We start from the raw sequence: 17,444 nt of genomic DNA, 5'->3' as shown, positions 1-17,444 counted from the left end.
TTGTGTATCAGCTAGTTGTAGTTATTGTGTATCAGCTAGTTGTAGTTATTGTGTATCAGTTAGTTGTAGTTATTGTGTATCAGTTAGTTATTGTGTATCAGTTAGTTGTAGTTGTTGTGTATCAGCTAGTTGTAGTTATTGTGTATCAGCTAGTTGTAGTTATTGTGTATCAGCTAGTTGTAGTTATTGTGTATCAGTTAGTTGTAGTTATTGTGTATCAGTTAGTTGTAGTTGTTGTGTATCAGTTAGTTGTAGTTATTGTGTATCAGCTAGTTGTAGTTATTGTGTATCAGTTAGTTGTAGTTATTGTGTATCAGTTAGTTGTAGTTATTGTGTATCAGTTAGTTATTGTGTATCAGTTAGTTGTAGTTGTTGTGTATCAGTTAGTTGTAGTTATTGTGTATCAGTTAGTTGTAGTTATTGTGTATCAGTTAGTTGTAGTTATTGTGTATCAGTTAGTTGTAGTTATTGTGTATCAGTTAGTTATTGTGTATCAGTTAGTTGTAGTTATTGTGTATCAGTTAGTTATTGTGTATCAGTTAGTTGTAGTTATTGTGTATCAGTTAGTTGTAGTTATTGTGTATCAGCTAGTTGTAGTTATTGTGTACAAGGACATTTCTAAGTGACCCCAGACGTTTGAATGGTAGTGTATGTGTAGTACAATACACTTTGGAGTTGAATTTAGCTACAGTACTAAAGCTGTGTATTCTTAATGTCAACGAAAACATACTAAATTATGTTTCAAATTGTTGTGGCTTTTTGTGGACTTGACCACGCCTCTGAAAGAGCTACAAATGAGGTATATGAAGAGTAACAAACTGTGAAATACACCATTTCCAACCGAAACTGACCCTACAGCTCTGGATACACAAAGTTACCTGACATCTAGACTGACTCTCAGAGATAGAAATGCCGAGTTTAAATAAAGAGAAACAAAAAACAACAACATGAAGTGTAACGGTGCCTTTTGGTTAGGTAGGATGACAGCCATTCACATAGCTGCTTCCTCCTCCTCTCAGCCTGTATAGACGCCATCATGTGCTGTGTTCATACACATCCCTACCCACCTTCAACTGCCCAAAGCCCCAAACCCACTCAACCATACACATCCCTACCCACCTTCAACTGCCCAAAGCCCCAAACCCACTCAACCATGCTCTGCTATACCCAACCTTCTCTTGTCCCTCTGACATACAATAGTAGTGTCTCTGCAGTGTGTGTGTGTGCGTGTATACGTAATTTGTGTTCATACGGTCATGTGTGTGTCTCTTTGTGGCCACTAAGACCACTGGCAGGAGCAGTCGGTGGGTTCCTGTATAGAGTAGTTGACCCACGTGGAGTTGCCACTGCAGTAGAGCTGCACGGAGCGCCTCTGCAGCCCCATCTCACGGCAGCACTTACAGAACCTGGCGTACGTGTTGATGTTGTAGTTGTAAATACTGGCCGACGGACACTTCCCGTCACATGACACTATGTTGACCTGGAGGAAAAAACCAACAACAAAATGTAACAAGGGGGATGTAATGCTAAATGTGAATATCCTAATCCTGCCGACTACGCCAAATGTAGCATTAAGAAGAGTTCGTAGCTGATCTACGCCATGTAAAATGACCGTACCTCTTTAATCCAGGTGGCATAGATGGGCTATGAATTATCCTTAATGCTACATAAAGATTAGCTTTTTTTTGCGTTTTTTTTTTAAAGACATCATGATAAAAGCCGTTATCGTGATGAAGATATTGCTCAACTATCGTGGCACAATAATCTATGACGGGCTTGACCCTCCTACTCATCCAGAAACAAGTTTCCCAGACATAGTGCTGTTCCTACATTTTGATGTAACATTTATTTAACCAGGTCAGAATCAATTAAGACAAAAAAAACGTACCGGTCTGTTACTGCGACAGTCGTTCTTCCGTATCGTCATCCTTACTGTCACCTTCTGACAGGACTTCCCATCTTCTTTACCTGCAGGGTTCACAAATACAATGACCACACATCACATCAGTCTTAATCTGGTTCTGAACACACATCACATCAGTCTTAATCTGGTTCTGACCAAACATCCCATCAGTCTTAATCTGGTTCTGACCACACATCCCATCAGTCTGGATCTGGTTCTGGTTCTGACCACACATCCCATCAGTCTGGATCTGGTTCTGACCACACGTCCCATCAGTCTGGATCTGGTTCTGACCACACATCCCATCAGTCTGGATCTGGTTCTGACCACACATCCCATCAGTCTGGATCTGGTTCTGACCACACATCCCATCAGTCTGGATCTGGTTCTGGTTCTGACCACACATCCCATCAGTCTTAATCTGGTTCTGACCAAACATCCCATCAGTCTGGATCTGGTTCTGACCACACATCCCATCAGTCTGGATCTGGTTCTGACCACACATCCCATCAGTCTGGATCTGGTTCTGACCACACATCCCATTAGTCTGGATCTGGTTCTGACCACACATCCCATTAGTCTGGAATCTGGTTCTGACCACACATCCCATCAGTCCTTAATCTGGTTCTGACCACACATCACATCACACCTGAATCTGGTTCTGACCAAACATCCCATCAGTCTTAATCTGGTTCTGACCACACATCACATCAGTCTTAATCTGGTTCTGACCAAACATCCCATCAGTCTTAATCTGGTTCTGACCACACATCCCATCAGTCTTAATCTGGTTCTGACCACACATCCCATCAGTCTTAATCTGGTTCTGACCACACATCCCATCAGTCTGGATCTGGTTCTGGTTCTGACCACACATCCCATCAGTCTTAATCTGGTTCTGACCACACATCCCATCAGTCTGGATCTGGTTCTGGTTCTGACCACACATCCCATCAGTCTTAATCTGGTTCTGACCACACATCCCATCAGTCTGGATCTGGTTCTGGTTCTGACCACACATCCCATCAGTCTTAATCTGGTTCTGACCACACATCAAATCAATCTTAATCTGGTTCTGACCACACATCCCATCAGTCTTAATCTGGTTCTGACCACACATCCCATCAGTCTTAATCTGGTTCTGACCACACATCCCATCAGTCTTAATCTGGTTCTGACCACACATCCCATCAGTCTTAATCTGGTTCTGACCACACATCCCATCAGTCTGAATCTGGTTCTGACCACACATCCCATCAGTCTGGATCTGGTTCTGAAGAACAACCATTAGACCAGAACTCTGATCTGCCAGCCATATAGAAAGGAAGTATAAACCATGAAGGAATACATGAACAGAGAGAGACGGAGGGAGCAAAAACAGTACAACTGTTGTCATGCTGTCAGAAGGTAAGTGGTACATAAAGACACAAGGCTTTTGTTAGCTACAATACCCCACGGCGGCACTGCTGTTCTTAATATGAAATGGTTTAGGGAGGCCAGAAATATTTCATACTTCAATATCAATTGTATGAGAGGTCTGCGATGCGTAAACCTATTGGTTAATCATCTGTGTAGACGAGACGTCAGTGTAAAAAACAACATGTTAACCAACGGTGTAATTCCATCAGGGAATTCTTTCCCCCACGTAGCGGCCTAGTCAATCAACCAAAATGTGTTACTAAGAACTCTATGTGATGATAACACGTTATTACCCTCTGTACCTATTGACAAGGGTCTACTTTCAACTACTTCAAGCAGAAGACATAATGTTGACAATCTAATTATGTGTATGCCATAATATTTTTTTTGCAATAGTTAATGACCAAAAAAAAAAGAAGCATGACAAATGACATACCCCTGTTACAGTGCATGGAGCTAATGTAATATCTTACATTTATCGCCTAGTAACACGGATACGTCAGTTGTCGAAAGAGTGAAAAGCCCACTATAACATCTAATGAAAGTATGAATTATTTAAACAAGTTTCAGAAACAAAACAGATACCCTTTCACCAGAATCCATCTAGTACCTGTAAGCAGGTGATGTTATTGTTTGGGTAATATGGCATAAAATATTTCAGTGTTACCGCACATCATTTTTCAGGAAGACTAGGATGGGGGAAACTATGCAAGTATTACATACATAAAGAGGATCACGCAATTATTTTATAAATGGATACAAATTTATACCATATTAGCCAAAAACATTAGCGACAGCACAAACCCCCACAGCAGTGTTCAGCAGTACTAAAAGATGACCTACTACAGTTCAAGACACACACCATGCAGACGTCTAAACGACTGCAGACTACTCGGCCACTACCAACAGTACATTGTTGGCGATCAACAATGCACTGCCCCGACAGTGCAAAATGGGGAAAGATTTAGCTGTGTCATGTGATCCGCAGAGGACAATTGGAGGAAAAATGGCAACAAAATAGTGGATGACAACAAAAAAATGACAAAAAAAAAAGCGTTTTTTTTTTTTTAGAGTCTGTTTTGACTTGTCCTGTACTGTAATTGTTTCTGTAAAAAAAAAAAGGGAGTACATTGTTGGATATCAACAATGGTGCTGGCAAGCCTCGTTGTCTCATAGAGCTCTATATCAATGACGGGTACCTCGTTCACAGTTTGTGTTAACTGTGGGTGTCAGGGGACTAACAGGGAAGGGAAAGAGAGAATATCCGGTACCTGGGGGGGGGGGGGGAGGTTGGTACATGATGGTCAGCTTGCACACGGGAACACACAAAAATGAAGAAAAGTAACACAACTCTATCTAGTTCTATATGCTTTTCAATGAAGTTACCGTAAATACTGTAGTAGCATTTATATGTACAATACTGGGGGTTGTTAAAACTGTTGGTTTACATTTGTCATTGGTGTGTGAACCAATTCATGTATGGATGTTGAATTCCTCTGAATACGCCCAGTGTGGCCTTTGGCAGTAACGGTTACATGGATGTCAGATTAGATTATTTTGCTTGTAAAGTGTATGTTGGTTATTTTCACTGAAAAGCATCTGTTCCTATTACTTTGAATAGACCCTTTGGGTGGGGGGGGAGACATAGTAGGAGCCACAACATCATATTGCTGTAGGTATTGCCTAAAACAGTAGGTAGTTTCCGCAAATGGGGGGAAACAATATATTTTCAGCATAAGAGGAGTGAGAAAATGTCTGATTGGAGTGGTCAGGTCATAAACTAAAGGACAAACATGTACTGGGAAACACACGTTAACAGACAAACAAGTAACAAAGATTACCTTCAGTAGAAGAAGGTGGGGAGAGACTAAACATGGGCATACAGGAAGAGACTAAACATGGGCATACAGGAAGAGACTAAACATGGGCATACAGGAAGAGACTTAATATGGAGATACAGGAAGAGACTAAACATGGGCATACAGGAAGAGACTAAACATGGGCATACAGGAAGAGACTAAACATGGAGATACAGGAAGAGACTAAACATGGAGATACAGGGAGAGACTAAACATGGGCATACAGGGAGAGACTAAACATGGAGATACAGGAAGAGACTAAACATGGAGATACAAGGGAGAGACTAAACATGGAGATACAGGAAGAGACTAAACATGGAGATACTAAACATGGAGATACAGGAAGAGACTAAACATGGAGATACAGGAAGAGACTAAACATGGAGATACAGGAAGAGACTAAACATGGAGATACAGGAAGAGACTAAACATGGAGATACAAGGAAGAGACTAAACATGGGCCTAAAGGGAGAGACTAAACATGGAGATACAGGAAGAGACTAAACATGGAGATACAGGAAGAGACTAAACATGGAGATACAGGAAGAGACTAAACATGGAGATACAGGAAGAGACTAAACATGGAGATACAGGAAGAGACTAAACATGGGCCTAAAGGGAGAGACTAAACATGGATATACAGGAAGAGACTAAACATGGAGATACAAGGAAGAGACTAAACATGGAGATACAGGGAGAGACTAAACATGGAGATACAGGAAGAGACTAAACATGGAGATACAGGAAGAGACTAAACATGGAGATACAGGAAGAGACTAAACATGGAGATACAGGAAGAGACTAAACATGGTCCTAAAGGGAGAGACTAAACATGGAGATACAGGAAGAGACTAAACATGGAGATACAAGGAAGAGACTAAACATGGAGATACAAGGAAGAGACTAAACATGGAGATACAAGGAAGAGACTAAACATGGAGATACAGGAAGAGACTAAACATGGAGGTACAGGAAGAGACTAAACATGGAGATACAGGGAGAGACTAAACATGGAGATACAGGGAGAGACTAAACATGGAGATACAGGGAGAGACTAAACATGGAGATACAGGGAGAGACTAAACATGGAGATACAGGAAGAGACTAAACATGGAGATACAGGAAGAGACTAAACATGGAGATACAGGAAGAGACTAAACATGGAGATACAGGAAGAGACTAAACATGGAGATACAGGAAGAGACTAAACATGGAGATACAGGGAGAGACTAAATATGGGCGTACAGGAAGAGACTAAACATGGAGATACAGGAAGAGACTAAACATGGAGATACAGGAAGAGACTAAACATGGAGATACAGGGAGAGACTAAACATGGAGATACAGGGAGAGACTAAACATGGAGATACAGGAAGAGACTAAACATGGAGATACAGGAAGAGACTAAACATGGAGATACAGGAAGAGACTAAACATGGAGATACAGGAAGAGACTAAACATGGAGATACAGGAAGAGACTAAACATGGAGATACAGGAAGAGACTAAACATGGAGATACAGGAAGAGACTAAACATGGGCGTACAGGAAGAGACTAAACATGGGCGTACAGGAAGCTACCCAGAAACTATAGCTGGACAGGTTGTCTTTCTCTTTACTCACATGTCTTGCAGCATCCATCCATGTAACTTACAATGGTTCCACCAATCTAGAGTGGAGACAACAGTCACATCTCAGGGGTTAAAGGTCAACTAAATAACATCATAGAGAGGTAGTAGTGTTACAAAGAATGACCAAAACATGTGTGTGTGTGTGTGTGTGTGTGTGTGTGTGTGTGTGTGTGTGTGTGTGTGTGTGTGTGTGTGTGTGTGTGTGTGTGTGTGTGTTAACCGTACCTTCATACACTCTGTCTGGTTGAAGGGTGGACAGCTGAATGAGTAGGACACCAGGGTAGGGCCTGACAGTGTGTCGGTACAGTCATACTTCATACAGTCTGACACCCACGACTTCCCAGGCTGAAACATCAAGACAATCATCCAGATCAATACAATATTACTTTACCTTGATGATCTGCAGTGTTGTTAACCTGCGGGTACCTGGCCTATCAGAGGGTAGTACCAGGACTGATTAGATAACCTGGGGGTACCTGGCCTATCAGAGGATAGTACCAGGACTGATTAGATAACCTGGGGGTACCTGGCCTATCAGAGGGTAGTACTAGGACTGATTAGATAGGCCAGGTACCCCCAGGTTATCTAATCAGACCCTCTGATAGGCCAGGTACCCCCAGGTTATCAGAGGGTCTGATTAGATAACCTGGGGGTACCTGGCCTATCAGAGGGTCTGATTAGATAACCTGGGGGTACCTGGCCTATCAGAGGGTCTGATTAGATAACCTGGGGGTACCTGGCCTATCAGAGGGACTGATTAGATAACCTGGGGGTACCTGGCCTATCAGCGGGTCTGATTAGATAGGCCAGGTACCCCCAGGTTATCAGAGGGTCTGATTAGATAACCTGGGGGTACCTGGCCTATCAGAGGGTAGTACCCGGACTGATTAGATAACCTGGGGGTACCTGGCCTATCAGAGGGTAGTACTAGGACTGATTAGATAACCTGGGGGTACCTGGCCTATCAGAGGGTCTGATTAGATAACCTGGGGGTACCTGGCCTGTCCAGAGGATGAACCATTGCTGTACTGTACCTTGTAGAGGAGTGCAGTACCGTTGTCATTGTGGTAGAGACAGGAGATGTTCTTGCAGACACCACAGCACATCGTTTGGTCTTTGGGAGGGATGTATATCTGGTTCTAAAAGATAGTACAGGCCTACGGTAACATATATATTCATATATACTGTAGTAATAGTTATAGTACATGTATTATATATATATATATACACACTACCGGTCAAAAGTTTTAGAACATCTACTCATTCAAGGGTTTTTCTTTATTTTTCATATTTTCTACATTGTGGAATAATAGTGAAGACATCACAACTATGAAATAACACATATGGAATCATGTAGTAACCACATTTTTTTTAAACAAATCCAAATATATTTTACATTTAAGATTCTTCAAATAGCCACCTTTTGCCTTGACAGCTTTGCACACTCTTGGCATTCTCTCAACCAGCTTCACCTGGAATGCTTTTCCAACAATCTTAAAGTAGTTCCCACATATGCTGAACACTTGTTGGCTGCTTTTCCTTCATTCTGCAGTCCGACTCATCACAAACCATCTCAATTTGGTTGAGGTCGGGGGATTGTGGAGGTCATCTAATGCAGCATTCTATCACTCTCCTTCTTAGTAAAATAGCCCTTACACAGCCTGGAGGTGTGTTGGGTCATTTTCCTGTTGAAAAACAAATGATAGTCCCACTAAGCCCAAACCAGATGGGATGGTGTATCGCTGCAGAATGCTGTGGTAGCCATTCTGATTAAGTGTGAAATGTAAATAAACCACCAACAGTGTCAACAGCAAAGCACCCCCACACCATAACGCCACCTCCTCCATGCTTCACGGTGGGAAATACACATGCGTAGATCATCTGTTCACCCACACAGCGTCTCACAAAGACACAGCGGTTAGAACCAAAAATCTCCAAATTGGACTCATCAGACCAAAGGACAAATTTCCACCGGTCTAATGTCCATTGCTCGTGCCCAAGCAAGTCTCTTCTTGTTATTGGTGTCCTTTAGTAGTGGTTTCTTCGCATCAATTTGACCGTGAAAGCCTGATTCACACATTCTGCTCTGAAGAGTTGATGTTGAGATGTGTCTTACTTGAACTCTGTGAAGCATTTATTTGGGCTGCAATTTCTGAGGCTGGTAACTAATGAATACAGGGTCTTTCCTGTGGCGGTCCTCATGAGAGCCAGTTTCATCATAGCGCTTGATGGTTTTTGCGACTGCACTTGAAGAAACTATCAAAATTCTTGAAATGTTCCGTATTGACTGACCTTCATGTCTTAAAGTAATGATGGATTGTCATTTCTCTTTGATTATTTGAGCTTTTCTTGCCATAATATGGACTTGGCAAGAGTGTGCAAAGCTGTCATCAATGCAAAGGGTAGCTATTTGAAGAATCTCAAATGTAAAAGATATTTTGATTTTCTTTACAGTTTTTTGGTTACTACATGATTCCATATGTGTTATTTCATAGTTTTGATGTCTTCACTATTATTCTACAATGTAGGAAATAGTAAAAAGTAAAGAAAAACCCTTGAATGAGTAGATGTTCTAAAACTTTTGACCGGTAGTGTGTATATATATACATAAACTCAGCAATAAAAGAAACATCCTCTCACTGTCAACTGCATTTATTTTCAGCAAACTTAACATGTGTAAATATTTGTATGAACATAACAAGATTCAACAACTGCGACAAACTGAACAAGTTCCACAGACATGTGATTAACAGAAATAGAATAATGTGTCCCTGAACAAAGGGGGGATCAAAATCAAAAGTAACAGTCAGTATCTGGTGTGGCCACCAGCTGCATTAAGTACTGCAGTGCATCTCCTCCTCATGGACTGCACCAGATTTGCCAGTTCTTGCTGTGAGATGTTACCCTACTCTTCCACCAAGGCACCTGCAAGTTCCCGGACATTTCTGGGGGGAATGTCCCTAGCCCTCACCATCCAATCCAACAGGTCCCAGATGTGATCACTTTTTGCCAGTCCTGTCTGGTCCAGCGATGGTGGGTTTATGCCCATAGGTGACGTTGTTGCCGGTGATGTCGGGTGAGGACTTGCCTTACAACAGGCCTACAAGCCCTCAGTCCAGCCACTCTCAGCCTATTGCGGACAGTCTGAGCACTGATGGAGGGATTGTGCGTTCCTGGTGTAACTCGGGCAGTTGTTGTTGCCATCCTGTACCTGTCCCGCAGGTGTGATGTTCGGATGTTCCGATCATGTGCAGGTGTTTGTTACATGTGGTCTGCCACTGCGAGGATGATCAGCTGTCTGTCCTGTCTCCCTGTAGCGATGTCTTAGGCGTCTCACAGTACAGACATTGTAATTTATTGCCCTGGCCACATCTGCAGTCCTCATGCCTCCTTGCAGCATGCCTAAGGCACGTTCACACAGATGAGCAGGGACCCTGGGCATCTTTCTTTTGGTGTTTTTCAGAGTCAGTAGGAAGGCCTCTTTAGTGTCCTAAGTTTTCATAACTGTAACCTTAATTGCCTACCGTCTGTAAGCTGTTAGTGTCTTAACGACCGTTCCACAGGTGCATGTTCATTAATTGTTTATGGTTCATTGAACAAGCATGGGAAACAGTGTTTAAACCCTTTACAACGAAGATCTGTGAAGTTATTTAGATTTTTACGAATTATGTTTGAAAGACAGGGTCCTGAAAAAAGGACGTTTCTTTTTTTCCTGAGTTGATATATTCATATATACTGTAGTACGAGTAATAGTACCTGTATTAGCAATACTAGCAGTAGGCTACTGCTGAATAGTGACAGCAGTAGTAGCATTTGTAGCAGTTGAGGTATCAGATACTAGCAGTAGGCTAGTAGTACTGAATAGTGACAGCAGTAGTAGCATTTGTAGCAGTTGAGGTATCAGATACTAGCAGTAGGCTAGTAGTACTGAATAGCGACAGCAGTAGTAGCATTTGTAGCAGTTGAGGTATCTGATGCTAGCAGTAGGCTAGTAGTACTGAATAGTAACAGCAGTAGTAGCATTTGTAGCAGTTGAGGTATCAGATACTAGCAGTAGGCTAGTAGTACTGAATAGTGACAGCAGTAGTAGTGTTTGTAGCAGTTGAGGTATCAGACGCTAGCATTAGGCTAGGAGTACTGAAGAGGGACAGCAATAGTAGCATTTGTAGCAGTTGAGGTATCAGATACTAGCAGTAGGCTACTGCTGTAGTGACAGCAGTAGTAGCATTTGTAGCAGTTGAGGTATCAGATACTAGCAGTAGGCTACTGCTGAATAGTGACAGCAATAGTAGCATTTGTAGCAGTTGAGGTATCTGATGCTAGCAGTAGGCTAGTAGTACTGAATAGTAACAGCAGTAGTAGCATTTGTAGCAGTTGAGGTATCAGATACTAGCAGTAGGCTAGTAGTACTGAATAGTGACAGCAGTAGTAGTGTTTGTAACAGTTGAGGTATCTGATGCTAGCATTAGGCTAGGAGTACTGAATAGTGACAGCAGTAGTAGCATTGGTAGCAGTTGAGGTATCAGATACTAGCAGTAGGCTACTGCTGAATAGTGACAGCAATAGTAGCATTTGTAGCAGTTGAGGTATCTGATGCTAGCATTAGGCTAGGAGTACTGAATAGTGACAGCAGTAGTAGCATTGGTAGCAGTTGAGGTATCAGATGCTAGCAGTAGGCTACTGCTGAATAGTGACAGCAATAGTAGCATTGGTAGCAGTTGAGGTATCAGATACTAGCAGTAGGCTAGTAGTACTGAATAGTAACAGCAGTAGTAGCATTGGTAGCAGTTGAGGTATCAGATGCTAGCAGTAGGCTACTGCTGAATAGTGACAGCAATAGTAGCATTGGTAGCAGTTGAGGTATCTGATGCTAGCAGTAGGCTAGTAGTACTGAATAGTAACAGCAGTAGTAGCATAAGTAGCAGTTGAGGTATCAGATACTAGCATTAGGCGAGTAGTACTGAATAGCATCAGCAATAGTAGCATTGGTAGCAGTTGAGGTATCAGACATTAGCATCCTGATGCTAACTGACTAACCGGTTGGCACTGAGCAGAGCAGTTGGTGGTGGCGGTGCGGAGGTGGTGGAAGCCCGTGGTGGGATCCAGACTGTGGCTACACTGGGTGGTGAGACACACCCCCTCCTCACTGTGATCCACGAGGGTCTGTCCCGGACGCATAACACCCCGCTCCCCGTCCACACACACCGCCTCACGCACTGTAAGAGGGGTACAGACAAACACAGACACAGACATGCATGAACACATGAACACACATTAATTGAAAATGTACTATACATGAACACACTTGTATAATATGAAATATGAAATTATAGTACAATGGAAAAGGTGGGTTACTGTCTAATGATACCCGTGCACTTACCACAGTTAAATCTCTTACAGGAACACTGGTTAGTTGGGTCTGTTAGGAAAGCCCTGTCCACCTGCATGGTCTCTCCCTATTCAGAAGACAACATGTCAGCCAGCGAACAGCACAGCTATACAGCACAAACAAACACAGAGATACACATCCATTACAGAGATAACACGGACACATCCATTACAGAGATAACACGAACACAACCACTACAGAGATAACACGAACACATCCATTACAGAGATTACACAAACACATCCATTAACATGTGGAATCATACAGAAACCTACCAGAAGACATTTTGGCTTCGACAGTGTGTCACACGCACACTCTGAACAAACAGGGAAACAAAAAAAACGTTTTCAATTTATGCTTTTTTTGGGGGAAATGAATAAACTACATGAGAGTTAGAGTGATTCAACTGGAGGTCAACAGGTTGTTACGTGATGGAGGAGGACAAACGTTCCCCTATTACGTGATGGAGGAGGACAAACGTTCCCCTATTACGTGATGGAGGAGGACAAACGTTCCCCTATTATGTGATGGAGGAGGACACACGTCCCCCTATTACGTGATGGAGGACACACGTTCCCCTATTACGTGATGGAGGAGGAGAGACGTTCCCCTATTACGTGATGGAGGAGGACACACGTCCCCCTATTACGTGATGGAGGAGGACACACGTCCCCCTATTACGTGATGGAGGAGGACACAAGTTCCCCTATTACGTGATGGAGGAGGAGAGACGTTCCCCTATTACGTGATGGAGGAGGAGAGACGTTCCCCTATTACGTGATGGAGGAGGAGAGACGTTCCCCTATTACGTGATGGAGGACACACGTTCCCCTATTACCTGATGGAGTAAGAAACAGAAAGGGGTGCTACTTTACCGCAGGTGTGCAGGGGACAGCAGTGGTCTGGAGGGGACACGGTGACAGCAGACATCCCCAAGGGACATGACAACTCAGCACACCGGTACGGCTCACACACTGCACACACACACAGGAATCAGAGACACTGTGACTGTGTGTGTGTGTGTGTGTGTGTGTGTGTGTGTGTGTGTGTGTGTGTGTGTGTGTGTGTGTGTGTGTGTGTGTGTGTGTGTGTGCGTGTGTGCGTGTGCGTTGTACTCACCACAGTGGTAGACAGGACAGCAGAGGTCTGTACTGTTGGCGTCCACTGTCAACACCTCTCCATCCTGGCAGTTTGGAACCACCTCCAAACAGGAACCACACACTGGAGAAAGGACACACATCGACACACTGGAGAAAGGAGACGCATCGACACACTGGAGAAAGGACACACATCGACACACTGGAGAAAGGAGACACATCGACACACTGGAGAAAGGAGACACATCGACACACTGGAGAAAGGAGACACATCGACACACTGGAGAAAGGAGACACATCGACACACTGGAGAAAGGAGACACATCGACACACTGGAGAAAGGAGACACATCGACACACTGGAGAAAGGAGACACATCGACACACTGGAGAAAGGAGACACATCGACACACTGGAGAAAGGAGACACATCGACACACTGGAGAAAGGAGACACATCGACACACTGGAGAAAGGAGACACATCGACACACTGGAGAAAGGAGACACATCGACACACTGGAGAAAGGAGACACATCGACACACTGGAGAAAGGAGACACATCGACACACTGGAGAAAGGAGACATCAACACACTGGAGAAAGGAGACATCAACACACTGGAGAAAGGAGACTCCACAGTATGACAGAAAAACACAACGTCAACCATGTGTATAATGACATGACTAATAATAATATTCTGGTTATGTTGTGGGATGGTGCAGGTCTGTATATATATATATATTTTAAATGTAACCTTTATTTAACTAGGCAAATTAGTTAAGAACAAATTCTTATTTACAATGGCGGCCTACGCCGGCCAAACCCGGACAAATTGTACGCCACCCTATGGGACTCCCAATCACGGCCGGTTGTGATACAGCCTGGATTCAAACCAGGGTGTCTGTAGTAACGCCTCTAGCACTGAGATGCAGTGCCTTAGACCGCTGCGCCACTCGGGAGCCCATGGTTGTCATGGTTGTGGTGATGTTGTGGGATGGTGCAGGTTTGTTATGGCTGCGTTGTGGTTGCATTGTGGTCAGGTTGTGGTCTTGGTTGTGGTTGTGTTGTGGTCATGGTTGTGGTTGTGTTGTGGTCATGGTTGACTCACTACAGATGTGTGCCAGGCAGCAGCTGCCATCAGCCCTGGTGGCGATGCGGGTCTGGTCCTCTCTACAGGCTGGGATGTCTGACTCACAGCGCTCTGGGTCACACTCTGTACACAACACACACACACACACACACACACACAGAAATACACACACAACACACATTTTAAACATATGTATCTCAATGGCCTAGCATCATCATATAGAATAGTATCATCATATAGCCTAGTATCCTCATATAGCCTGGTATCATCATATAGCCTGGTATCATCATATAGAATATTATCATCATATAGAATAGTATCATCATATAGCCTGGTATCATCATATAGAATAGTATCATCATATAGAATAGTATCATCATATTGAATAGTATCATCATATAGCCTGGTATCATCATATAGAATAGTATCATCATATAGCCTAGTATCATCATATAGAATACTATCATCATATAGCCTGGTATCATCATATAGAATAGTATCATCATATAGAATAGTATCATCATATAGCCTGGTATCATATAGAATAGTAGCATCATATAGCCTGGTATCATCATATAGCCTAGTATCATCATATAGTTTAGTATCCTCATATAGCCTGGTATCATCATATAGAATAGTATCATCATATAGAATAGTATCCTCATATAGCCTGGTATCATCATATAGCCTAGTATCATCATATAGCCTGGTATCATCATATAGAATACTATCCTCATATAGCCTGGTATCATCATATAGAATACTATCCTCATATAGCCTAGTATCCTCATATAGCCTGGTATCATCATATAGCCTGGTATCATCATATAGAATACTATCCTCATATAGCCTGGTATCCTCATATAGCCTGGTATCCTCATATAGAATACTATCATCATATAGAATACTATCATCATATAGCCTAGTACCCTCATATAGCCTAGTATCATCATATAGCCTGGTATCATCATATATAATACTATCATCATATAGCCTGGTATCCTCATATAGCCTGGTATCATCATATAGAATACTATCATCATATAGCCTGGTATCATCATATAGCCTGGTATCATCATATAGAATACTATCCTCATATAGCCTGGTATCATCATATAGAATACTATCCTCATATAGCCTAGTATCCTCATATAGCCTGGTATCATCATATAGCCTGGTATCATCATATAGAATACTATCCTCATATAGCCTGGTATCCTCATATAGCCTGGTATCATCATATAGAATACTATCATCATATAGAATACTATCATCATATAGCCTAGTACCCTCATATAGCCTAGTATCATCATATAGCCTGGTATCATCATATATAATACTATCATCATATAGCCTGGTATCCTCATATAGCCTGGTATCATCATATAGAATACTATCATCATATAGCCTGGTATCATCATATAGCCTGGTATCATCATATAGAATACTATCATCATATAGCCTAGTATCCTCATATAGCCTGGTATCATCATATAGCCTGGTATCATCATATAGAATGGTATCATCATATAGAATATTATCATCATATAGCCTGGTATCATATGGAATAGTAGCATCATATTGCCTGGTATCATCATATAGCCTAGTATCATCATATAGTTTAGTATCCTCATATAGCATAGTATTATCATATGGCCTAGTGGTGGTGATTATACAGAAGAGAGGCCCCCTCACCACAGACGTAGTCTGGACAGCAGGAGTCCTCTCTGAAGTAAGACACCAGCTTCTCTCCATACTGACACTCCGGGGGGAAGATGTCACACAGGGTCTGGTTACAAACTGGATGACAGACAGACAGACAGACAGAGACAGAGACAGAGACAGAGACAGAGACAGAGACAGAGACAGAGACAGAGACAGAGACAGACAGACAGACACCATCAGATCAATACAAACCAATCACATTACATCATGGCCACCTAAACATCGTTCCTACATTGTTGAAGTGGAACTCAGGTTCCTGTTGGCGTTGAGTTGAGCTCTGAAGTCTTTACGTTCCTTCACAATTGTTTTCAGGGCCATCAGATTCATTCTTTTTGAGTAGAGGTCAACTTGTGACAAATCAAATCAACGTTTATTTTTCATGTGCGCCGAATACATGAATACAACAGGTGTAGACCTTACAATGAAATGCTTACTTACTCTAATCAACAGTGCAAAAAAGGTATTAGGTGAACAATAGGTAAGTAAATAAATAAAACAGTAAAAAGACAGTGAAAAATAACAGTAGCGAGGCTACATACAGACACCGGTTAGTCGGGCTGATTGAGGTAGTATGTACATGTAGATATGGTTAAAGTGACTATCCATATATGATGAACAGAAAGTAGCAGTAGCGTAAGAGAGGGGTTGGCGGGTGCGGATCACAATGCAGATAGCCCGGTTAGCCAATGTGCGGGGGCACTGGTTGGTCGGGCCAATCGAGGTAGTATGTACATGAATGTATAGAAAGTTACTATGCATGTATGATAAACAGAGAGTAGCAGCAGCGTAAAGGAGGGGTTGGGGGGGGGGGGGGGGCACAGAATGCAAATAGTCCAGGTAACCATTTGATTACCTGTTCAGAAATCTTATGGCTTGGGGGTAAAAACTGTTGGGAAGGCTTTTTGTCCTAGACTGCTTGTACCGCTTGTCATGGGGTAGTAGAGACAACAGTCTATGACTGGGGTGGCTGGGGTTTGACAATTTTTAGGGCCTTCCTCTGACACCGCCTGGTGTAGAGGTCCTGAATGGCAGGAAGCTTTGCCCCTGGTGATGTACTGGGCCATACGCACTACCCTCTGTAGTGCCTTGCGGTCGGAGGCCGAGCAATTGCCGTACCAGGCAGTGATGCAACCAGTCAGGATGCTCTCGATGTTGCAGCTGTAGAACCTTTTGGGGATCTCAGGACCATTGCCAAATCTTTTTAGTTTCCTGAGTGGGAATAGGCTTTGTCGTGCCCTCTTCACAACTCTCTTGGTGTGTTTGGACCATTCTAGTTTGTTGGTGATGTGGACACCAAGGAACTTTAAGCTCTCAACCTGCTCCACTACAGCCCCG

At 42.8% G+C, this 17,444-nt stretch overlaps 1 protein-coding gene across 1 annotated transcript in view; it reads right to left on the bottom strand.

The window, feature by feature from the left end:
- Nucleotides 1-1,279: 1,279 nt before the first annotated feature.
- The window catches only part of LOC120052860 (otogelin-like), a 131,449-nt gene continuing 115,284 nt past the window's right edge, over nt 1,280-17,444 (bottom strand). The window contains exons 39-48 of the mRNA XM_039000050.1: nt 16,080-16,184; nt 14,403-14,507; nt 13,320-13,421; nt 13,076-13,174; nt 11,849-12,027; nt 7,846-7,950; nt 7,037-7,156; nt 6,804-6,849; nt 1,889-1,968; nt 1,280-1,480 (exon numbers count right to left, since the gene is read on the bottom strand). Coding sequence (XP_038855978.1) covers nt 1,280-1,480; nt 1,889-1,968; nt 6,804-6,849; nt 7,037-7,156; nt 7,846-7,950; nt 11,849-12,027; nt 13,076-13,174; nt 13,320-13,421; nt 14,403-14,507; nt 16,080-16,184 — 1,142 coding nt within the window. The remainder of the gene's footprint in view (nt 1,481-1,888; nt 1,969-6,803; nt 6,850-7,036; nt 7,157-7,845; nt 7,951-11,848; nt 12,028-13,075; nt 13,175-13,319; nt 13,422-14,402; nt 14,508-16,079; nt 16,185-17,444) is intronic.

This window comes from Salvelinus namaycush, chromosome 1 (genome assembly GCF_016432855.1).
Source record: "Salvelinus namaycush isolate Seneca chromosome 1, SaNama_1.0, whole genome shotgun sequence".
Lineage (NCBI taxonomy): Eukaryota > Metazoa > Chordata > Actinopteri > Salmoniformes > Salmonidae > Salvelinus > Salvelinus namaycush.
Note: the sequence above shows the minus strand (reverse complement) of the source record. Positions and strands in the feature narration are given on the sequence as shown.